This window comes from Nymphalis io, chromosome 9 (genome assembly GCF_905147045.1).
Source record: "Nymphalis io chromosome 9, ilAglIoxx1.1, whole genome shotgun sequence".
In the NCBI taxonomy this organism is placed as follows: domain Eukaryota; kingdom Metazoa; phylum Arthropoda; class Insecta; order Lepidoptera; family Nymphalidae; genus Nymphalis; species Nymphalis io.
This window is the reverse complement of record NC_065896.1, coordinates 4,346,167-4,370,815: the sequence shown is the minus strand read 5'-3', so window position 1 is coordinate 4,370,815 and position 24,649 is coordinate 4,346,167. Positions and strand designations below refer to the sequence as shown.

The window sequence follows — 24,649 nt, the reverse complement described above, 5'->3', positions numbered from 1 at the left end:
AAAAGTTTAGCTGCTATATTTTATTTGTAAAAAAATATTCTACTCACTACATAGCCAATATATCAGTTAAAATTTAATAATTTAAGTATCCATCCCTGCGTAAGTCACATTATTTATCATCTATACAACAATAACTAATGTTTGACGATGAGTATTCGAGCGACGTGTCGGAAACGTCGCCGACGGATAATTTATGCTGAAACTTACGTTGAAATGAGTTTACATTATTTGACACGATCGACAAATTTAAAGACAAACATCAAATTCGTGGTCCTTTAAGTTTATTGGAAAGTAGACAATATTAAGAATACAGTAATAAAACATACGATTCGAAAGGAGAACGTGTACCGTATAGTGTAGAACAATTTTATTTTAGAGCGAAATGTCACATAAGACCTTATTAACCCTATTCTTTTACATGGAATCGTTGAACACTCGATACGAACTCACAAATGCTAGATTATTGAAAATAATTGATAAAAAAGTAAAGTATATTCTATATGTCAAGCAATTGTGAGCTCTGTACCGAGCACGCTTATAATTTTAATTGACAATATTCACTTTACATTATGCGGAATAACTTGAGTTTAGTGCATACAATTGCTCATCTCTACGTATCACAATGTTATTGCTTTTCGGAAACACACACACTTAACATATCACATACCGATTTGAATACTATCATCGATAATACAATCTCCACAGCGGAGTTAATGATTAAAATGTTACGTACAAAATAAAACAGAAGACATTTTCATAGTTTGACCGTCAGTCTTATTATCGTAATATTTTTACAATGTGGAATTATTTTTAAAATATATAAAAGCCAATATTTCAGCATAAATTATAATATAACGAAATACACGTGGTACCCGGACCGTGTACCGCGTACGGTACAAACGAGAGTCGAAACAAAATCACAAACACATGCTTGTTAGACATAAGCACACAACACAACCGATTTGTTAGTAACTCGATATAAATTGTTCACATATCTTAATACCTTAGTCCGTAAATTAAAACTAAGTCATAAATAACCGAATAGTTATAATATAACGCAACTGCATCTCATTTTCGAAGACATGAAATTTACGATTGAATACAATCTTGAAAAATATTTCTAATCGTGTGTGTATATAAATACTATATATTTCTATGAGGTGATTTTGTAAGAGATTCAACCAATCGTTAAACCAAATTATTTATTAATGTATTCTAGATAAAACTTAAAACGTAATACAACTAAGAAAATGTACAGAGTAATAATGGACAAAAATAATACTGTATCACTACTGCGAGCAGCAATATTAGTGGGGGAAGCGGAACGTACGATAACGACGCGGCGTGACCAAACCACTTATCAATTATTATAAATATTCACTGAATTCATTCAAACAAAATGGATATATCCTAAATGGAACAAAATAAAAATCAAATGTTACTTATTTAAATTACTTTCAAACATTTTTAATACTCGTTTCATAATGCCTTAAAACGATAGACATTTTCATATCGTTAAGAGAGAGCAGGAATATAGAGAGCGAAATTTGAGATTATTTGAATATGGTATATCCGTTATAAGGTATATAAATTTATTGTCAAGGTAAATTGCATTCATATTCGGAAAAAGGGAAAACGATGCCGAGTACAAACGTTACAGCATCTTCATCTACACAGTGATCCCAATTATAAAAGATAAATAATCTCAATTTTTAAAGCTTTTCGAATACAATATTCACGCGTTCGTGATAATATATAAATATTGGCTGCAACAGAGGTTACGTAGTCGAACGTTCGCATAAAAACGTATAAAAGGTAAGCAAGCTCTAGCTAAAGATATCACAATGTCTCATAGACTGTTTTTATTTTACTGGCCCGTGGGGATTCATACAATAAATAAATTAATGCTAAATTAAGTAGAGACGTTAAGTAAAGGACGGTGATCGAATGAGTTAAGATAGAGGATTGGCGACAAATAAACAGCCCCGTGTTAATTACAATACAAGTAATGTAAATGCCTTACGCTTTCAACACAATTATTTACAAAACACTGACCACAATGAGGTGATTCCGTTAAAAAAAAAAAAAATATAATGCCACGACGATTTGGTAATGCGTATTATTTCGAATGCTTACCCAGAATTCGTAACATTCAACGTAGTGGAATATTCAATATTGGTTCCTTAATTTCTCAACAACTAAAACTAAACTATAACTAATACAGAAATGTATATTAAGTATAACGGCATCATGCAGATTAAAAATGTGCAATGCTACCTATATATATATGTAATAATTATGTATATATATAATATATATAGTTAAATATATGTCATGAGAAGATTATTACATAATATTATTGCTCATTTATGTAACCTATGTAACCTAAGCTTTTGATAATATCTAAGTCAATTTCGCTTAAAATATTGTATGGTGAGACTCAATTATTATTGCTCTGAAACAGACCGTATCGTACCTTAGAATTATAAACGAAAAAAAAAAATACTCGTCTAAATCGAAAATAAAATACTTACATTTAAATACTGACCGAAATGGGAAATAAATAACTATATATTTTACGAATCGTCATTAAAACTAAGTAAATAATAAAAATTTACAATATCCTTATAATGACCTAATCCTAAATGAATACTTGCTTCCTGCAATAGGTAACCGTAAATATAATTTCATCATTATCAAGAGAGCATTTAAGGCAAGGTTTCGAACTCATTAGCGGTCCTTAGCAATCGATTATGAGTTATAAATGTAGTACATTCGCTTATGCGAATTTACACGTTCGAGTTAGGAAAACGATTTAGACAAAACGACACATATTCACATATTAGATTCTCGTTTCACAACATACATAATTAATTGTTTATATATCACAATGTAGGGGAAAATATTCGAACATCTGATAAACATTGGTACCATTAAACGTATCCTATAGGCACTATGAATTACTATCGAACGCGTCATATATTGCTTTAATTGATGCTCTTCGCATTTTTAATAACTACAATTCATGTAAATCAGATCTGTGACGAAATACCATTAAGTGAGATTAAGAGGAACCTAAATTTAAACGAGTGCTTTAATTGGTTGTACTCTATTATGGATAATAACTATTAATTATACTGTTTTAATACTTATAGAGACAAATATATTTTGAAATATACATTAATGTAGAAAAATATTTATAAATTGTAATATTTATCTATCGTATTATCTATTTCTATTTTGTTTAAGTGAAAATATTTTATAGTTTAAATTTAGATTCCATTAACATTTGTGACTTTTCGTAAAGTTACGAAAATACAATTGAAATTTAACAATAAAAAGGCTTTCGCCTCTAGCTAACTAGTCGAAATTCTTGGATATACTTATTATATTAAAAGATCTTTTATTATTTGTGACTGTTTAACGATTATTTTTTATGAGTAAACATTAATCTCAAATCTTTTGACAGTCATTGCTTTGGCGCATTTCGGAATTGTCTATGGTTTGTAACTGGCCGTTTTTATAAACGCGATTTAAAATTAGAACATGTTGAGCTCAGGCAGTGCCCATAGTATTTGTAATGGTCGCATAAGAGGCTAGGAGGGGGGCGCATACAGTTCTGTAGTACTGGCAAAGTCACGTAGTTCTCGTAGTAGGGAAAGAGCGTATCACAGGGCAGTCAGTGCGTTTCCTCCGCGGCCACGTGACTCGCCACCAGATTGAGTGGCGCCTCGTCGTACTCGGAAATACTTCGGCCCACCTGAAATCGGGAATCGGGTTATCGAATAATTAAACGGCGAACATGTAGGCTGTACTTCGCAAATAGCTAAACTAACGACAGGAGCTAGCAAACGAGTCCCAGCGCCTACCTGCGAGCGGTGCGAGTGCGTCTGCGTGTGCGAGCGCGGCGAGTGCGCGTGCAGCGCGGCCAGCAGGTGCGGCTGCAGCTGTCGCCGCAGCGCCGCCAGCACGGCCTCCTCCGCGCCCTCCCCGCCGCGCGCGCCGCCCTCTGCCACCGCCTCCGTGCCGCCGCCCGCGCCGCCGCCCTCGCTCCCACCGCTGCCGCTGCGACGTGACTCTGAAACGAACGCCGATCGTTAGCTGGGTATGATCTATCCGACGAACGACCGGATCGGATCCCTGAAGTCGACCGACTCGATACGTACTGTTTCTGGGATGCTTGGCGTCGTGGCGCGGTCGCCGGCGGCGCGTGTGTATGGTGTCGCGGCGCATGGCGGTGGGTCGCGGCACGCCGTGCAGCTTGTAGTACAGGCCGCACGCGTTGCACACCATCTCCCCGCGCGCGTCGCGTCTCCAGATGGTGGTGGTGTGCGTGCCGCAGTTGCTGCACGACAGCTCGACGCGCGGCGCCCCCCGCCCCGCTGCCCCCGCGCCCGCCGCCCCAGGCGTGCCCGGCGCGCCTCCACCTACCGCACTCTCAGTTAACTCCTGCTGTAATAGAAGATACAAAAGTTGAAGCAATTGTAATAAAAATAAAAAACTCGTTACAACATATTTTTTTTCTACGTCCGATGGGTAGCTTGTTTTGTCGTCTTTTTTTAGACTAGTTTTCATTATAAATTTCACCTATAAACTCACATTATCGTGCGTGATGGGCCAAACGTTGGAAGCCTCGTGCAGGGGCTGCGCGCGCGCCGGACAGCTCTGCTTCCTGCGCGCCGTGCCGCCCGCGCCGCCCGCGCCGCCCCCGCCTCCCGTCGCACCGCGACCCGAGTTTGACCACTCACCGTTCTAGAAAAATATGACAAGCGATGAGTTCATTATATATTATTATGAAATCAAATTTTTAGTCAATATAAGATTTAATTAGTTTCCGTAACAGCCTTTGAATGTCCCACTGCTGGGCTAAAGGCCTCCTTCCGTTTTTGAGGAGAAGGTTTGGAGCTTATTCCACCACGCTGTTCCAGTGCGGGTTGGTAGAATACACATGTGCCAGAATTTCAGTGAAATTATACACATTCAGGTTTCCTTACGATGTTTTCCTTCACCGTAAAGCACGAGATGAATTATAATCACAAATGAAGCACATGAAAATTCAGTGGTGCTTGCCAGGGTTTGAACCCACGATCATCGGTTAAGATTTATGCGTTCTTACCACTGGGCCATCTCGGCTTATCTATTACGAGTATATACATTTCAACAAAGGCACGGCCTGAGTCGTTTTGCAGAACAGCACCACTCAAAATTTTACCTTGCGTTTTACGTTCTATTTAATCGTAATAGACAGTGATTCAATATGTTATCTTTTCAAGCTAAGTAAAAGCTAATTGATACAAAAAAAACCCGGTGATAATAATTAACAAAAAGGTAAGCAAAAGAACAATTCGAAGTACGTTAATAGAGTTCCTAAGCTTTATATAGAATACAATAAAACCAAAGAAATAAAAATCCATGTACACATCAATGACATATTAATAGATGTTTACGGAAATATATTATAATAGATATTGTTTTCCGGAAATGTACAAGATAGGTAGATAGCGTCGTGTCAATGGAGTCACGTTTCGACGACAATGAATAATGAGCGAGGCAAAGTCTGAGGTATTAACATTATCAAGAGGATAACGTACTTCAGAAGAGATTCGTATGCATATATATTAGACTTCAAGCTTTAAGGAAAATAATGCTTACGTCGCTCACAATATCATAACTTAGTACGGTTCAGTAATTGTTTTTTTATGGTTTTAATAAATGGATAAAACTTTTATTATCCAGGGATCAATTAACTGTGCTTATTTGCTTTTTAATAATCAATAGATTTTATCAGAACGAATATATAGCCATAGAAATTATAAAGAATCGGTAAAACTTCCGTTATAAGTTCCGTTATAATCAGAAATAATTAGTGGATTAGTGACAATATTTATACTAACCGGCGAAACGGCACCGTTGGGCAGCATCTGCGCTGGAAGAGGCGAGGTCGTGCCTCGCAGCGGTGACACGGTCATACCAAGGTGTTTACTGTTGATCAACCGCCTTAGAAGCTGCGTCGCTTCTCCACCACGACCTTCAAGCACATGCAGCATAAGTGGCGGTGTTGAACCCGTGGCGTAACTGGGCGCATAAACGCATCGGTGCGACGATGCATTGTGCTTTTTTATGGTTTTATTTACGAGCGCAAATTATTATAGTAATGAGCATAAAGTATTATAATTATATATAATACTAATATAATACTTTTACTACTATAATACTATAATACTTTTAATACTATAGTTTCCTAACTGCCACCAATAAGGTTTCATACATGGTATTACTAGTATGTAAATAAAATCTACTTTAATGAATAAGTTTCATTAATTGTTTTTTTTTTAAATATGGTGCCTCCTAATATGGGGCCCTCTCAGCTCGGGAGGTCCTGGTGCAGTGCGTTGTGTTGTATCCTGATGATAGCTATATCTCTGAGACTCGTATATTAATAAGTTATCGGTTGTCTAAAGATAAGGAAGTACAACAAAAAACAGCTGATATTATAATTATTCTTCGGTAAAAAAGATAAATAACAAAATAAAATAGGTACCAACGAATAAAATAAGAATAATTATTATCAGCCTTGAAAATATCCTATGCAGGACTAAGGATCCCTCTCTTTTTGACGAGAAGGTATAGAATGTCTTTCCACCAAGCTGTTCCAATTCGGATACGCTTATGACAAATTTTAATTTTTACACCTATTTGAAGCACGAGATGAATTGTGAACATATTTTTATATACATAATAGGAATTATTTTTATACACATATTTATATAAAAAATTAAGCAATTTCAGAAATATAGATATTAATATCGTGTATATATATTAATTAATGAAAGCTACTTTATAATTTGTTTTGAACTTACCATTTTGTCTATGAAGGGCTTGCCATAAAGAATCTTTGTCGCCTTCGTTTTCATGCGGCGGTTTCGGGGAGGACTGGGCTGATGGCACTGACTGGGTTTCTTCGGGGTCATCCTTGAAAATAGCAAAGAATATTTAAATATTTACATACATTAATTACATTGCATTTAATATTCTTACAAGGTTCAAACACTTTCTATATCATTTATATTATAATTTCGGTACATATTATAAAACAGAGGCCCCATCGCGTCTGTTTGCCTTCCAACGCGATCTCATAAACAACCAAACGGATATACATAAGGGGGTTTTTAAAGATTGTCATTTAATCTGAAAAATGAGATACGTCAAAATAAAAAAGATAACCACTTCAGTAAATTTTAATATATACTTAGAAACCGGAGTACCTATTTAATCGACTTACACAAAAAGTCCTTTTTGTAATTTATGTTCGTATTAAGGAAATCCTTTGAACGAATATTATAAAAAGTACTTCCTATAACGTATTTTTTAATTATATATAAATATTTTTATGACTTCTAGCCAATAGTTACCTTTGTACCTATTTCCTTGAATCCGTGGCTCTGTTAGGTACACATTTAAAATTTATATAGAATTGATAGATATAAATAATTACATTGAATATAATGAGTATTGATAAATGTAAAGGGAGATGAAGAACGGAGATTACATTCGAGTCGAAGACATACTCGGCCAACCTTAAAGCCGTATGAAATTTAAAAAAAATGTTATTTTTTTTGTATTAAAATAATCTTTAAATGATTTTTAAAACATGTGTGAAAAAATTATAATTATAGCATGTAAACTTTTTTTTTATAAGCAAATCAATTTGGGCGCTCTCGTATAATTGCTCCGTCCGAGTTTTGACTGTGACGTCATTTCGCCCAATCGTTATTGCGGGCGACTCTTTTGCGATACGCGCGTTGGTAATTTCGTATTTATTTTAACCCCTTTTTGTGATTAGACGCCCCAAATACGTTCTTTCACTTATAATAATATTACAACGATTATAAATATATCATTTTATACTAAAATAAGAGCAGTATTTCCACGTAGACTAACATATAATCTACCGAAAGTCGATCTTATGATTGCGGATTCTTTCACAAATTATGCGAAATATATTAGTGACCTCATTATTATTTATTTTGATCTTTTGTTAATGCGCATTGATCATAACTGTGATCGGCAATTATTCCGTACGTACTCTTCATGTAGAGATACTGGTGCTTTCGATAGAAGATAATATCGATATAAAATATATATACATTTCCTATATTTTAATTTTACATACACAATTCGGGGCGCGATAGATACGATACAGAGCCACGGCATATTATCGTAAATTTGCTTGTGATGAAATTGCGAATAAAATTAACAATCTCGAATGTGAAGGATGTAAACATACTATGGCATTGGTCACATAGCGATGTGAGGAGCCTACTTGTAATGAAATAAACAGTTCTTGAAAGAAACCTTCTTTATGTAAAAGGGGTGCAAACAAGCAGGAGGATAGAATTTAGACGCGATGCCCCGTGGTGAAATTCAGCGCCTGGGATTAATCTACTCTATCTAACAATTCCTCGGAGTATAAAAGAAATGCAAAGTGCAAAGTGCCATCTCTCCCACCCAGAAATGACAGCAGCACTCCATGTGGGGCTGAATTTTCGCCTTGTGGAATTTTAGGCGGGGAGCTGACGTAAAGTACTGTCTTACCTTGTTGAGCAAACAAAGCTTCTATAGGCTAATTTGGCTTCACCTTCCAATAGACCGCGGAACCTAACGTTCCGATGACAAAAGGTGACATTTTAGAAGTCATAAATCAAACTTGTATCGTATTGGGGTTGAGTTGCACCAAATTTGGTTGGCCTCAATCTCAGACTTCGGTTAATAAGCACTTGTGATTTCAGACACAAGTTTATGCTCATCGACGTGTTCCCGACAAATATTAGCGCGGCCGGTGTATAAGGCGACTACAGTGCTGTTGTCTGCCAACATTGAATATTGCTAATTTGCACATGTCATTAATATGCAGAAGAAGCAGAGCAGTACACAAAGCCTTGTGGAACGCCAGAATTGACGAATTTTATGTAAGAGCATGCACCGTCGACAATGACCTTGATGGTCCGATCTGGCAAAATTGGTGATCCAGTTGCATTATTTCCTGGGAAGCCCAATCAAAAGCTTTTTCTTTGTCCAGACTAACTGCTAATTTTGTTGTAATTGAGTCCAAAGTTCAATACTGTAACATGGTAATTCAAAAGTGCCCTTATAAGCCTATTTGAATAAAGAATTATCTGATTTCATTTGTATCATACGTACTATATTAGACTACATATTTGACTTTCAGCGAAACATAATATGGTAAAAATCAATTTAAATGGGTCACAATCATTAAGGATTTTTTCAACGTATACCATTGGCGATACGGCGTTGTTCACAAATTCTCTTCATGATTAACAATAAACTTAAGATTAACGTTGAAAAGCATTTTTATTAGATACAAACTCTTATGACAATACTATCGGTATTCAACTTATCAAGGCCGTATTACGAACATTCTGGATTATTTATTTATTTATTTATTTAATCGATACACCACAGTATTTGAAATATGGCACTTAAAACAAGAATACGATAAAATGACAGATACAATTTCAAACACTTAATAGGTATATACAGCATTAATAGTTACGTTAGCCTCCAATAACAATTTTTTAACAATACTCTATTTAATAAATACTACAGACTGCAATATAACACGCTTATTAATTATTTGACATTCAAACAATTAGCAAAAAAATAAAAAAAATGAAGTAAAAAAAATAAAAATAACTAACAATAATTACAAACAACGATAATATATGGATTATGTTTATATTAAACGAATACCTATAACTAGCCTGCAAAAATTAATTATCGGATCCTCAAATACATTAAAATGCTTATCATGAAAATATCTACTTGTTTTTGTTAATAATATATACATGGAAAAAGTATTTTCCCGAGTTCTATTTGTTGAATTAGTATGCTATGGTACTGTATAATAAATTTATGAAAGTTTTTTTTTTTATACTGACCGAAATATAAATAAAATCAAGAATAACGCGAAAATACAGGCGAAATTGTATGGGCGAGCGAGCAACGTTGGGCGATGTGACGTCACGCGTCGATCGGTCGCTCCAGAAAAGAATTTAAGAACTCGTAACTTTAAAAAATTGTAAAAAAAAATCATTTTTGCAGATATCATAAAAATTCTTTCGCCAGTATTTTTTATATTTTAAATATGATTTTTTGAGACCATAAAAATAAGATCATCTTCCTAATTATTAAAATTAAAAAAAATATATATCATTAGGGAATGATGATAACGCTTTATTTTTAATTATGGTAACTCCCTTCTCCCTTAAAATTGGTAACTTGGTGTTGTTCTAGTGGCCAGTTTATAAATAAGCCTCTAGGCCTTAGGCCCTCAGGTCAATTACTGCATTCCACTGTAAGGAAGCTAGCAGCGTAACACTCTACATCTCAGGAAATAACGCAGTTGGTGCAGCGACTAAATATCTCTATTATATTACCTTCCCATCTGGAGAGTATGAGAATATTGCGTCTGCGTTTGCACACACATTTGTGCATTACATCGTGCAGTTAGCTAGTCCTTTATTATTATTATAATTTTCTAATTTACATCTTTGTTATGTAGCCGTGGATTTCGCGCCACGAAGGTATACGCGAAGTATGTTCAATGTTCTTGTTACTTTATTGAAATGAGTAGGTATTTAATCCATGGTCATGAAGATCCGTATCGACAGCCATATTTTTAATTTCAATACATATTTCTTTTGAACTATTTATTTCCAGTTGATTCTGTAGTCTGAGAAATTGATAACGTAATTCTTAACTATTACTACTACGTACTACCATAGTACATCCATGGTATTCATTATGGATTCGTGAAAAAACGGCGTCCTAAACATTGGCGAAGATGTTATCGGAACTTTGGAAATAAAATTCAAGAGGATATAGGTAGTTTAATGTAGTAGTAACAGCCTGTAAATGTCCCACTGCTGGGCTAAGGCCTCCTCTCCCTATTTGAGAAGGTTTAGAGCATATTCCACCACGCTGCTCCAATGCGGATTGGTGGAATACACATGTGGCAGAATTTCGATGAAATTAGACACATGCAGGTTTCCTCACGATGTTTTCCTTCACCGAAAAGCACGAGATGAATTATAAACAGAAATTAAGCACATGAAAATTCAGAGGTGCTTGCCCGGGTTCGAACCCACGTTCATCGGTTAAGATTCACGCGTTCGTACCACCGGGCCATCTCGACTTTTAATGGAATAGTGTTTAATAAATATATTTTAATTAATCGCATATGTAAATCTAAGATTTGCTTATCATTACTCCTAAGATTATAATAAACTCCCCATATTATAAAAATAAATTGCATTACATCGTCTAGGAACTACTAGAGGAACAGCTGATTTTAAAATAGTAAGTAACCGATTCCGATAATTACCGAAGATTTTCAATAATTAACATTAACAGAACAGCAAAATATTTATTCTAATGATAATATGTTTAGCACTTCTCCGGCCGTCATGATATTCCACATTTGTGACTGTTTGGTTTTTACGTTAACGTTGTGGTTATAACTATACATACATATATGTGTTATTACACGAAATATATCAAGTTTACGTCACTGCCAGCTCACGAGCCGGAAGAATTATTTGTCACAAAATCTAAACACAAAAATTATGATACATTAATTATAGAGATACATGTCGTGTTTTGCATTTTAAGACATAATTATTTGTGGTTTAAAACTAAAGTTATGTAATGGATGTGTGTTAAATAAGTTTGATAGAAGTAATGCGCTCACCTGCGACACCTCAGATATGTCCATCTGTAATCGGTCTGGATCTGAACCACTACTGCTTTGACTGCATTCTTCGTATACTGAGTTCTCTTGTGACTGTTTTGTTTTGTTACATGTTCGTCCAAATATGTGTTGTTTGTATTCATCCGCGAAGCTAGATGTTTTATTGCTCGTTAACGTTCTTTGAAGGTACGACCCCGTGACGTCACGTTCTGCCTGATCGCTCGGCTCCACTGATTCATTCTTAATTGAGCCGTATAATGAGAGGTCCATTTCTTTATGGTCATGGTCGTCGTTGCTACCAGGACTAGTAGCGCTCTGTGGAGGGTTATAAGCGCTATATTGCTCCTCGGCGTACTCCTGCGCATAGGTAACTTCGCTGGCACTGGGCGCATGTGTCCTGTCAATGACGCTCGTATAGTTAGGCGGGAAATTCTGAGATTCTTCGTTTTCTCGCTGCGCAACCGTAACAGCCTTGCTTATAATATCGATGACGGCATTACAATGCATAACCTCTCTCGCTCTATCGGAAGGCGGTAAACTCGGTCCGCTATTGAACATTATGTGAGGACTTTCCTCAGTCTTGATAGCGTATTTAGTCGGATCGTAGTTTTTTATCTGAAGCAGTGTCACTGCCGCCTGCCGGCTCTCCAAGTTTTTCATTTCTTCCGTTGAGTCAGGGGATCCAATTTCGGAATATTTGTGTTTACTAACATCATCGTACTCGCTATCGTTCAGTGGCCTGATTATTTCTTCTAATTTGTCCGCCGTTTTGTACAGGTTATCCTATAAATAAAAAAGCAATGTTAAAACAAAGGCTGCTCAATATTTACAGAGATAATAGAAACAAACATTAACCAATGAGGAGCTCGATCATTTCATGACACTTGCTGATATCGCTTGCCGAGAGGCTGATAAGATAAGGCATCTTTATCGGAAGGTGTTCGAGCAGTGTCCTTTCTAATTTCGAGGAAGATGTACTTTCTACGTGAAGTGAGTAATACTAAACTGCATTTTGGGTCATATCGGAGCGGCGCCGGCTATGTGCCCCCATGCTTATATAGTTATGGTGTCTGTTCTAGGTGTTATTGTTATTGTGTGCCCTACTTTCCACGAGTCGAGCTGAGGACGATGTGAAAAGCGGACCTTGTGATATATTCTTTCAAGATGTCAATAATCTCACGTTAAACTGTTCGAGGCGTAACATCGACAGAATTCCCTCTTGGCCAGAGCAAATAAATAAAGTTGCAGACAGAGGTAACGCAGTTACGTAAAAGATGTTAATTTACTTTCATAATAGTTCAATATGTAGGTTGACAAGCGCGTTGATTCTACAATACGCTCTGCAATATATACAATACCTATTTCTTATCAATTGGTAACTTGTTTTTTTTTTTTATTGATTTGCAGATATATTTTCAATAATAAAATGATATCCGATTTGTTTATTAATATTAATATTCAATCTTTATTATTATTAATTATTAACTAGAAGAATATAACTAAATAAAAAGATAACTAGAAAACATAACTATAATCTAAATTCTTTTAGTGTTATGATTTATTCGTATCTGTCAAATCCAAATGATAAATTATTCATAACGATTTTAAAATTATTACGTTGCAAAGATATTTTTGCGTATTTTTTTCAGATGGTCACGTGTTAATAACATTTTTCAACAACAGCATAACAAACGTCACGGAACTGGGCAGGGTGCCGGGGAACAAGATAGCAATTAGTTTCAAATCGAATCGTATAAGGGAAATTGAGGACGATGCTTTCAAAAACATACATCGCTTGGTATACTTAGACCTGAGCAATAACCGTCTATCAGGTACCTTTGTTTTGTGATAGATCGCTGATAAGTTGATAAGATTCTCCGTATAGAACATATTTATATATAACCTCTTTGCAATTACTATAATTTGTTAGTCACTGACGACTATTAAAAAGATAATTATATATGTTATATTGAGTTAGAAAATAAAGTTATGTGACTAATTATACGTGTAAAAAACACTTGATCGTTTTATGTACTTATATTTGTGATGTTTAACAATAATTGATAGGATATCGTCGATATAAATCACGACGTTTGCATGTCGCGTTAGTTTGTTTTATCTCAATTAATGTAGCTGATTATACATAGTAAATATAAAACATACTGGTTTATTTGCGGAAAATTATCATTAATCGTTTATTTTCCATTGAATCATATTTTTAACAAACTAAGTAATACTTGATTTCTTATATATGTATGTGTGTATTACACCTATCTAATTTGAATTATAATATAATTCAAATTAGTAAGTGTTTAGGTTCCAATTAATTCTAGAAAGTTTTCCACATTTTAGCAAATTACCAAAATTACAATGTTATTAAAAATGTTTTTTTTTTTTAAATCTAATATTAATTTAATAAAATTGAAATAAAGTATAAGAAAATGTTGAGAAAAATACTAAATAAAAAAATACGTGCCAAAATTGATCTGCTAATGAGGTTATGTAGAATAAAAAGCAATTAGCATACACGATATGTATATTTTTATCCGTTTGTTAATCGTAAGTCGGCATGTGATATTTAAGATGTGTTTAACGTAATTGGTTTGTTTGCGAGAGTTTATACGTAATCGACTGGTTTTATGTTTATATTTTAGGTGATGTGCTGAGAAGCGAAATTTTCCAAGGACCTTACAATGATGGAGTCTACAGTCAAATCGCTTTAGAAACATTGAATTTGGGCTACAATGAAATACATTCCTTAGACAAATATCTATTCCAGTACACGCCAAATTTAACTCGACTTTATCTGAACAACAATCCTATTGAAATACTTGATCATGTTACGTTACTCGCCGTCTCAAGCGCTACGAAACTAGAGGTAACAACAATTCTCTAACTGTCAATAAAAAAAAAAGAAGGCTCATACCAAACAACAATATCTTACAGGTTCTCGATTTGGCTAAAACGGACATCGACAACATTCCACTAGACGCGTTTAGGGGACTGGTGAATTTGAAACAGATAGACCTCTCTGGGAATCAATTTGTAACCGTGCCAGAGAGCTTGAGTCTCGTCGGAAGCACGCTACAGTACCTGACTTTTAACAACAACCCACTAGTGGAGCTCAATGACGATAGCTTTATAGGTAAGATGAACACATTCATGGGTAATGATGCGATTAGAATCCAGTAGGTTATTTTAATATGGCGCCGCGGGCACAAAGAAAAATGTCCGCTCCTAAATTTTAAGGACAAAGACGTATTATATTTTTAATTAATTAGTAATTATAATAATTAAGAGTAGGTGCTTAACTAATAATGGGTTTTAGAGTATTTGTGTGATGTTGAAAACAACACAAAATAGGTAACGTTTACATGACTTGCCGCCCCGGGCACGTGCCCCTTTGGCCATTGGGAAATACGCTAATGGTACCATACCAACAATTTTAATAAAATGTATATTTAACATTAGAGAGTTACTTCATATAATACAATGAATTATTAATAATTTACTAAAAGAAAATTGTATTTCGTTCATTCATTTTCAAATAATCAAGAAAACAAAATAGTTTGTTATTTATAGAATTTATAATAATCATGTATTATTCAAATAATACTTAATGAAACACTTAAACGTTTAAATCGTTAATAAATTTGTGCGCGCAATAAGAGAATCAGAATAAAGAGGAATACATACATATGTATTTCATATATACATATGTATTTGCGGTTAAACTCTTCGTTATATTTTAATTAAACTTCATTAGCAAAACGTTAAATAAATGTATTATGTTTACGTTTTATAACTTCGATACCGGTGAAAGTACTAAAAAGCATAGTTTTCTAGTATGAGATAAGAGACCGACGTGACTAGAGAATATGTTGTTCAAGATCTTTGATACACATTACATAAGTAGTTATATTATAAATTTCATGTGTATGACGAAAGCTTTCTATTTTCTCGGCGAAAGTCGATATTGATAATCACATTATAAAGGGTATCAAATTGTTTAAATTTATCTTTAACCTGAGGCGTTTGTTTTATATACATTATATATCTATAGGTAAGTGATAGAAAAGTATTTAAATATATCGATGTACTGACTGATTTCGGCCTCGCCGGTCAATCAAGAGAGACAAACCGACAACAGCGCTGGAAGTATTACAGTGAACAACGGTTTGCTAACAAACAAGTGCACTCTTTAATCTGATGAGGCGGCAGATCCAACATGACCGGAAAGAGTTCAGATGCCGGACCAGCGGCATTACATGCTCTCCGAGGCACGGGAGACATGTAATGCCGTTGGGATATTGCCAATTTCCAAACTCTGAGCGGCTACTGAAATATTTCGACGGCAAAACTTAAAATTTTAATGGGTCGAGCTGGGGTTTGAACCGCGGACCTTAGGATAGCTAACCACAGACCAACGAGGCAATCGTATGTATAATCTATCGAAACGGTGGTAGTTTTTACAACATTATATTTTCATATTTTAAACATACCACATTATGTATTGAGGAATCGATATTCGTTATATCTCAAAATAAAATTTATTCTCGTCTTACGTAAGAGAATAAGGATCTGACATTTTCATGCAGATTGAAATATATTTAAATTCCATTAACAAGATGTGACGACAATGAAAGTAGATGCAACGCGACACTTGGTCTATTAGTTTACGATATATTATAATACGTAACAATACATATTTTTTACTTGCTGCTAGTGCTTGTGCAAGCCCGATTGGGTAGGTCCCACCCACTCAAGCGCATATTCTGCCGCAAAACTTACATATATGCACCCATATTACACCCGGCATTAAGGACGCACCGGTGTTCTTAGAGCGTCTAATCCAGGAACGAATAATTACATAATAAAAAAAAAACGATGCAATATTAGCTTTACACAGGCGAAAAACAAATATTAAATAAACTTTATTACAAACAAATTAGAATTAAGCGTTAAGGTGCGGAGCAATATAGGATTTTTTTATGATTTACTGGTGGTAGGGCTTTGTGCAAGCTCGTCTGGGTAGGTACCACCCACTCATCAGATATTCTACCGCAAAACAGCAATACTTGATATTGTTGTGTTCCGGTTTGAAGGGTGAGTGAGCCAGTGTAATTACAGGCACAAGGGACATAAAATCTTAGTTCCCAAGGTTGGTGGCGCATTGGCTATAAGCGATGGTTGACATTTCTTACAATGCCAACGTCTAAGGCGTTTGGTGACCACTTACCATCAGGTGGCCCATTCTATAAAAAAAAAAAAAGAACTGGACAAACAGAACGGAACGGAGAACACGTGAATCTTAATCGAAAATTGCTGGTTCTAACTAATCAAGCGAGTAATTTGTGTTTATAAATCATCTTGAGCTCGGGGGTAAAATAACACATAGCGAGGGAACATGCATGTGTCTTCAGGCCGCATTGGAGAAGCATTATGGCAAACGTTAGAAAAACTTTTTCTTAAAAGGAGAGAAGGCTTTAGCCCAGCAGGGGACATAACCGAATCTTTTTGCGTTGATTGTGTCTTACGATACATATATTCCATTGAATATTTGTTTAAATTATCAATGCGGGTACCACCTACATAACATAGCATGCATACAAAGCGCGCACTTTAGAGTGCCACACTCTTATAACAAAAAGCGTGACATATAAGTAACATCATATCATATCATTTAAGTAACAAATTATACCAAACGCTTGCCGCACTTATAGAGTCTATTGTGGCATAGTTTGTACTTGAATAATCATAATTTATGGATTAATTTTTTTGAAAAACGAAGCATGTTATGTAGTGCTAAATGTGAAATTAAAAAAAAACACGCTGATGGGGAGACCAAGCAACGCGATCGGAGCGAACCCTTGCTATATAATGGGGCCCTACTAACTGGCTGCTTGATTGTTAATAAAAAAAATCTGATAATCTAGGTCCAAATATAATGCTGTTATTGACTTTCCTTGAAATGCTCCAGGCATCAAATGACAACCAGTTCGTTTAAAAAGTGACCATTCTAAACTGCACTACTAAAATTAATGCAATTTTTATTATAATACGAATACACTTATTTACCTATTATATTTCCTAAATTGTTATTGTAAACGACATAAGTACTTAATTTTTTCAAGGAAGCTGGATGAATTTTTATGAAACATTTTCCTTAACTCACAACCTTTGGATTAACTTAGTATGTCTTTTAGCATAGGCTTTCCCTTTAAGCTAGAACACAGCGATATATATAAAGCATTGTTCCTAGACAGAAAAGTTAGAGAATTGATAGCACATTCAGACGGGCAAGCATTCGCCCTACTTTCGAACACCAATCAATATTTCGAATATAAATTATAGAAAATACCAAACACTGTTTCTATTTATGTCGTGCTCGATCTCTAAACTAATCTTCAAACAAATCATTCTGTAGAAAAATATATACATACAAAGTTTGCGTTTCATACAACTAGTTCATTTCACAGAGATCCAAAAACCGTTAATTTGACTGAACTAATCTTTTTTAACAAACACATAAAAAATACGAATAGCAATAAATACTGTTCTGTCAAATTGATTTAGTAATTGTATATTTTAAAAACTTTAATTTAATACAAAAAAAAACTACAACAAGTTTGTGGGCGTGACATTTATTGTCAACAGATTTCTTATCATGCGTTTGATTACACAGAGTCGAGATTATAAAGATTACAGTTAGTTATATTTATCAAAACAAATAAACCATGTTACAGAAACTCTTCTATTGAAATTTAATATATAGTAACGAAATTTGGTAACGATGTCATCGCTGTCAGGTTTGACTGTGAGCCAGGTTTAGGATTAGAGCACGAAAATCTTGCCCACCTCTGAAAATTTACAAGCTTAATTGTGTTCATTATTTATATCGTACTTGACGGTGAACTAAAACATCATGAGGAAACCAACCCGCACTGGAGCAGACTGGTAGAATAAGCACCAAGCCTTCTCATCTAAAGGAGGGACCTTGGGAGGGACTTGTAGTCCAGCAGTGAGACATTTACAAATTATAATTTTACATTTTAGGCTTGACGAATCTTCTTGAATTGGAAGTCGGCGAAAACGACTACCTGGAGGAAGTAAAGCGAAGCACATTTACACCACTAAAAAACCTACGAGTGCTTCACTTATGCCATAATAAAAATTTAAAATACATAAGCCATAATGCCTTCCGAGGTGTAAAGGACAAGTGGACCTTAAAAGAGGTAAATATTTGGATAACTCTATGGTAAAAACAAAACCGTTATTAGTATCACTTAATGAAAAGAAAATAACTTTTCCGAAATCACTAAAAAGAATACATACATAATGGAATTAAATAATCTCTTTCATATATATAGATATTTCCAAACCATAAACTTATACGGGAGACATCTTAATAGAAAGAGTTATCTGCGATTTTGCAGACATTTAACACGATTCGAACCTTATCAAGAAACTCTTAAAATTATATTAAAATCTGTCCTTTACTTCTTATAGTAGACAAAAGCGCCGGCGACAAGAACTATGTCATTAAAATTAATTAAAAAAAAACGTTCATTGGGACATTGATTTCGTCGATCGATCGTTTTTAATAACATATCAAAACAAAGCTAGAAACATCAAAATAAAAACCGTTACGTGATCGAAAAAAAACCGAGCAAATTAGATTATTTAGGTATCTAATATCCAACAACACGTACCTAGTTCGTTCATACATTCACACGTATGATGATATTGATTGATGATAGTAATGAAAAATAAATTATGTTTTTTAGTAACATGATCATTAGAGTTATATTAAGGTAGAAGTAAGTAATACTAATCATTACGAGCTTATTTCGTACCGCGTGGATTATTAATGTAAGACACGATGGCGGGCACGGATATAGATTCGACTCCTTTTGAAATTCTCTCTTCTTGATTTTGGCAGCATAGAAAAATAATAATAATTTAACAAACTCTATCATTAGGAGCTAATTTTGCAGTACCTTGCTTGATTGATTGAAAAGAAACAGACAAATAATATAAAAAAAAAAAAAACAATTTTCTTCATCCACATCAAGAAATAATCTCGTCAAGAAAATATTCTATGTAATCTTATTTTAATTTTGGCACATCTACATATCAGATACTTTAAAGTACAAGTATTCGTAAAGCAGAGGTGCACTCTCTTTTCTTTAACTTATTTAGTTCTATTTTAAATTATTTATGTCGAGATTTTGTATGTTTAAACGCGCTATCTCGGAAGTATAACTTATAAGCCAATTTATTGAAAAATACTACGACCCTATGGAGAGCAGTAGTAGAATAGAAGCATAAACTCCAAGCAATTTGGTAAACTGTTACGGTATATATTTAATAAGACTTGTGCTTGTCGATATTGGACCTTATTCATTATTGATAATTAAAGGAAATCATTATACCTTAGTATTAATTTGCGTTTTTCGATATTTTTTTATTGATAATACTAAAGCTCGTCAGTAGCCAAATGAGAAATCAGTTGACAAACAGAGGAGAAAACGTTACTGAGTGCCAATTCTACTAATCTATAACGTTTACGATACGTTCCCGATTCAATTCCAATCCAACTTTGACTATTCTATATTTATTTGACTCGGAACCGAATCGATATGATGTTAATATATACCATCATATTAAAACCATAACTAATTGTTAACTTTTATGCCAATATCGATAATTAAATTAAAGAATAGCAAAACGTATAAACGGCAAAGATTACGATTCGGTTTTTTTGCGATAAAGTGATTGACACTTTGTTCTTAGTAGAATCTGAACTGTTTTGTTTTGCCTATTTATACATCCATAGATGAAAATGATTAAGTACTCATCGTATATGCAACATCTAATCTAAAAACACGGGCGTGACCGCGAGCCACATACTGTATAAGATCATTAATGTTTTCGACACACCTTCGTAACAAAATATGAATTAGTTTTCCTTGTTATTAAACGATTAAATAACACAAGACTACGCTCTATAACATTCAGACTAGAAAGGCTATCTGAGATGTTAAATACGCGATCACTCAGTAACTAGTGATTTAGTTATATTACTAAACGTATGTATTATGTCGTGTACTATGGCTTGAGTCTTAATGTAATTTACCTTAGCATCGTTAAAAACGACCTCAATTCATAGGAAGATAAAACAGTCTTGTAAATTTTAAGATGAGATCTTTGCCCTTTTTCCATAATCCATTTATAAATAGACTTGTTTTATTTAAATTATTTTTATCTTCCCATCTTTGTAATATATCCATAGTTTATAAACAGAAAAAAAAATATAAATGTAAAAGTTCGTGCGTTTGAATGTTCGTTATTTAATTAAAATGTATTATAATAAAACTTGTCTTAATCGTCGACAGAGAACTTTTAGTTATTCATTTAAAATTATTTACGGCACAACACATAGCCCTCAACGGCTAGTGAATATATAAAATACAATAAAAAATAAACTTGGACACCATAGACGATGTATTACGCGCGTACGCGTAGTATAAGTAACAGAAATAATTCAAACGTAAACTTGTCCTTGGAATTACCAACATAAATAAATCCTTTCACCAAAAACTCGATATAATTATGCAACATTAACATAGTATATGTTACTTTAATACTTAACACAAATCAAATCTAAATATTAGTAGTTAGATCCTATTATACAGAGAGGATGTTTGCATACGACAAAAAAAAATTGTTCGCTATTATTAGACAGGAAGTGGTTGTAAAAAAATATTTATTAATATATATTCTAAATTCTAATTTCGATTCCATATTTAATATTATTTCTTCAGCAAATTCAATTCGTGATTTTAACATAATTATTTTTTCATACAATAATTATATGACATTAAATTAAAAATTGTTTTGTTTAGCGCCATCTTATTTGCACACGCAAATAGTATACGAAATATCAAAATACAAAATAATTTGCATTTCACCCATCGTCCATAAGATTTTACTCTTATTAAATTTATTATGGACTATAATATATTATGATATTAAGTACTAAAAATAATACTTTAGACTTTCGTTACGTTCCTCAAGCCATGCGTCGTCTTACTTTTTTTAGGTATTTAAAAATATTAAGCTATAGAATAACAAACACATCATATAAAATGGTAATAAAAGTTTTAAAATCCTATTTGATCATATTATTATAATTTCATCAATTACAGCTTTTACATAATATATATATTGGTTATTCATTATTTATTTTATGCCGATTAAAAGCAACAAATATTTACAATTTAGTTTAAATCTGTAGTATCATGTAAATAGATAATAATAATGATATTTCAAAAATAATATATAATAGTTTTCCTTTTCTCAATAAGAATGTAAGATTTTTTACTTGATTTTCAAATCTTATCTTAATTTGAATATAAGTTCTGATTAATAGATTATATTACTATTTATACCTAGTCATCTAACCAAATCTTTTTATTACAAGATAACTCATGAAAGCATTATTCATTACTAAAAATTATAATGAATACAGTTTTGTATAAAAAAATAAAATTATATTTAAATTTAATAGGTATTCTAAATAATACAAATGAAAAATCTCTGCATTTTAGTTCGGCCCAGTTATATTTTCCGAGTGGACAAGAATATAACTGGGTCAGCTGATCAATCATTTTATACATATTATACTTATGATAACAGTTCATTGCACAATCTATACTAGTGTTATTTTTCATGTTTTCATTTTGTTAAACATATGATGCTAATTTCAATTGTACAAGTTTTGATAAAACACAAAAATATTGTTATCATAATTAAAAATTATCAACAACATTGACACATAAATAATAAACATAACATCAATACTACAAACTAACTGATAACAAGCCAGTCTATGTTTAAGATACCATTCTATATGTCAACAGGTATACCTAGATGACAATAACCTAAGTGAGCTTTCAATAGATTTACTACCATGGGATAAATTAGAGGTTCTCGGTATGACTGGCAATAGTTGGCTATGTAACTGTGATTTAGCCAATATCGTCACAAAACAGGATGCAGGCAGTAAATTTAAGCCAGGCGAAATACCTTTGTAAGAGAACTTTTTTCTATTAAAATAATTCTTGTATTTAAGATTTTTAAATTGTTATATCTATGTTTCAGTTGTGCCGCTCCTATGAGACTGAGTGGAGCATACATCACAAACATAACAGTATCTTTCTGCCCACAATTTGATACAACATTTGCACCCAAGAAAGGATTCTCTATTAAAGATTTAAAACCAAAACACATACTTTGGAGTATACTTGGTGTAGCCTCTGTGGTTGGGATTGGAATGATCTGTGGACTCTTAGTCAATTTTGCTAAAGCTTTCTATAAAAAGAATTTGAGGAGCCAACCAATTAGATACATAAATATTAACGATGATTTGGCTTAAGAAATAATTTTGTTTTCATTTGTATTATTATTAGTTTTTCATTTTAACAAGTTATCATAGAAAGTAATATATTAATGTAGATATTGTAATTTGTGTAAAAAAAAAATGTTATATATTGTACTTATGAAAATAAATATTTTTTTAATAAACCTACCTCTTTTGTACCAGTCAGTGAATTGGCATACTGTACAAATTGTTCCAACAGAAGTTCAGATTTATGTGACAATTCTCTAAATGTATGAAACTCATCAAGCTTGTGTGCACAACTCCCACAAACCACCTGTGGCAGCATGTCTTCCGGTGATACCTAAAATATTATTCAAAGCATCAAGTACATTCACTTCATAATATCTCTGTCATTAAGAGATGATGTGGCCAGTGACCTTTTAGTGGTGTAATCATAGATGATGATTCATCTATAGGTAATCTGATAACAAATAACAAAAAACTATAAACCTCTTAGAGTCTGGATAAATCAACTGAGATTATTTAAAGATGAATAGAGTTCTCCCTCATACTAACTGCAGTGCTATATTTAGATAATATTAATTCTTAAAATAGCAGAGTTGTTTGATTAAAGATTTCGTTTTATGGGAAAGTTTAGCGAATGCATGTAAATAGATATCGAGTATATCTGTCGAGATGACCGGGCGATTAAGGTGCAGGAGGTTACGGCAGGGATGATCTAGTGCGCTCCTTTGTTATCAGCGCGCGGCTGATACAGCGTGCTTCTACTCGCCTCGCCTATCATTTCCACGAACGACATTAGTCATACGCTCGAGCACTCAACGCGTGGGCCGTAATATGATATCACAATGCGAAAATACCCAACACTCGCGAGAAAGTTAATGGCGCTTATCAGTATCCACAATCTCTTACGCTTAAGCTAAACTTTCACACGAGAAAAAGACAAGGTTTACATCGACAAAGCAAAATATGATCATAAATTAGTTACCATTATTGACAAATATGTCATTATCATCTCGGAAAGTCGTGATTTATCCTTATCACGGTCAAATATTGGAAGTTTAACATCACTGCAATTATCGCCACAGAATGATAAACAAAGGCGACACACTGAATGGAACTTCGGCGGCAAATTACACATATTTAGAAATCAAAACAGAGAAACGTGACCACAACGAAAGAAAACATCTAGAAATAAATGTTGTAACTAATATAAAAATTAAAAAGATTTGTTGAAAATATAACTCAGCGTGCGATGATGTAGGATACATCACATCGCGATTGTCAACCAAACGAACGAGCAAGCTACACACACATAGAAATATACCATTGTTTACGGTACGCTGATTATTGCGCGTGTATGCGCTAGATTGTGGCGCTAGTAGCTCAACAGTTGACATACTGATAAAATGATAACGTTGTCAAGTGATTTCTGCTATCATTTTTATCTTAAATGCAAAGATTTAGTTATC

The 24,649-nt window shown here is 33.8% G+C and overlaps 2 protein-coding genes across 2 annotated transcripts; one reads left to right on the top strand and one right to left on the bottom strand.

The window, feature by feature from the left end:
- Nucleotides 1–5: 5 nt before the first annotated feature.
- On the bottom strand, nt 6–24,630 carry LOC126770774 (uncharacterized). Its single transcript, XM_050490324.1, has 9 exons — nt 24,166–24,630; nt 23,365–23,517; nt 11,771–12,553; nt 6,861–6,972; nt 5,895–6,028; nt 4,600–4,752; nt 4,167–4,452; nt 3,870–4,078; nt 6–3,760 (listed from the first exon to the last, which is right to left on the bottom strand). The coding sequence occupies exons 1-9, from the start codon at nt 24,316–24,318 to the stop codon at nt 3,680–3,682; spliced, it is 2,064 nt and encodes a 687-aa protein (XP_050346281.1). The 5' UTR covers nt 24,319–24,630; the 3' UTR covers nt 6–3,679.
- On the top strand, nt 12,482–23,359 carry LOC126770801 (TLR4 interactor with leucine rich repeats-like). Its single transcript, XM_050490369.1, has 8 exons — nt 12,482–12,760; nt 12,850–13,024; nt 13,420–13,602; nt 14,425–14,648; nt 14,717–14,915; nt 18,827–19,005; nt 22,696–22,865; nt 22,937–23,359. Exons 1-8 carry the CDS (start codon nt 12,743–12,745, stop codon nt 23,208–23,210), a joined length of 1,422 nt encoding a protein of 473 aa, XP_050346326.1. The 5' UTR covers nt 12,482–12,742; the 3' UTR covers nt 23,211–23,359.
- Nucleotides 24,631–24,649: the final 19 nt, after the last annotated feature.

Coding starts and splice junctions, on each gene's coding strand:
- LOC126770774 (XM_050490324.1), bottom strand. CDS start 24,318: ATGTGTAATTTGCCGCCGAAGTTCCATTCAGTGTGTCGCCTTTGTTTA. Junction 23,518..24,165: donor TGACATATTTGTCAATAATG/GTAACTAATTTA, acceptor ATAATATTTTAG/GTATCACCGGAAGACATGCT. Junction 6,029..6,860: donor AGCCCTTCATAGACAAAATG/GTAAGTTCAAAA, acceptor ATGTGCTTGAAG/GTCGTGGTGGAGAAGCGACG.
- LOC126770801 (XM_050490369.1), top strand. Junction 13,025..13,419: donor AAATAAAGTTGCAGACAGAG/GTAACGCAGTTA, acceptor TATTTTTTTCAG/ATGGTCACGTGTTAATAACA. Junction 14,649..14,716: donor CAAGCGCTACGAAACTAGAG/GTAACAACAATT, acceptor AATATCTTACAG/GTTCTCGATTTGGCTAAAAC.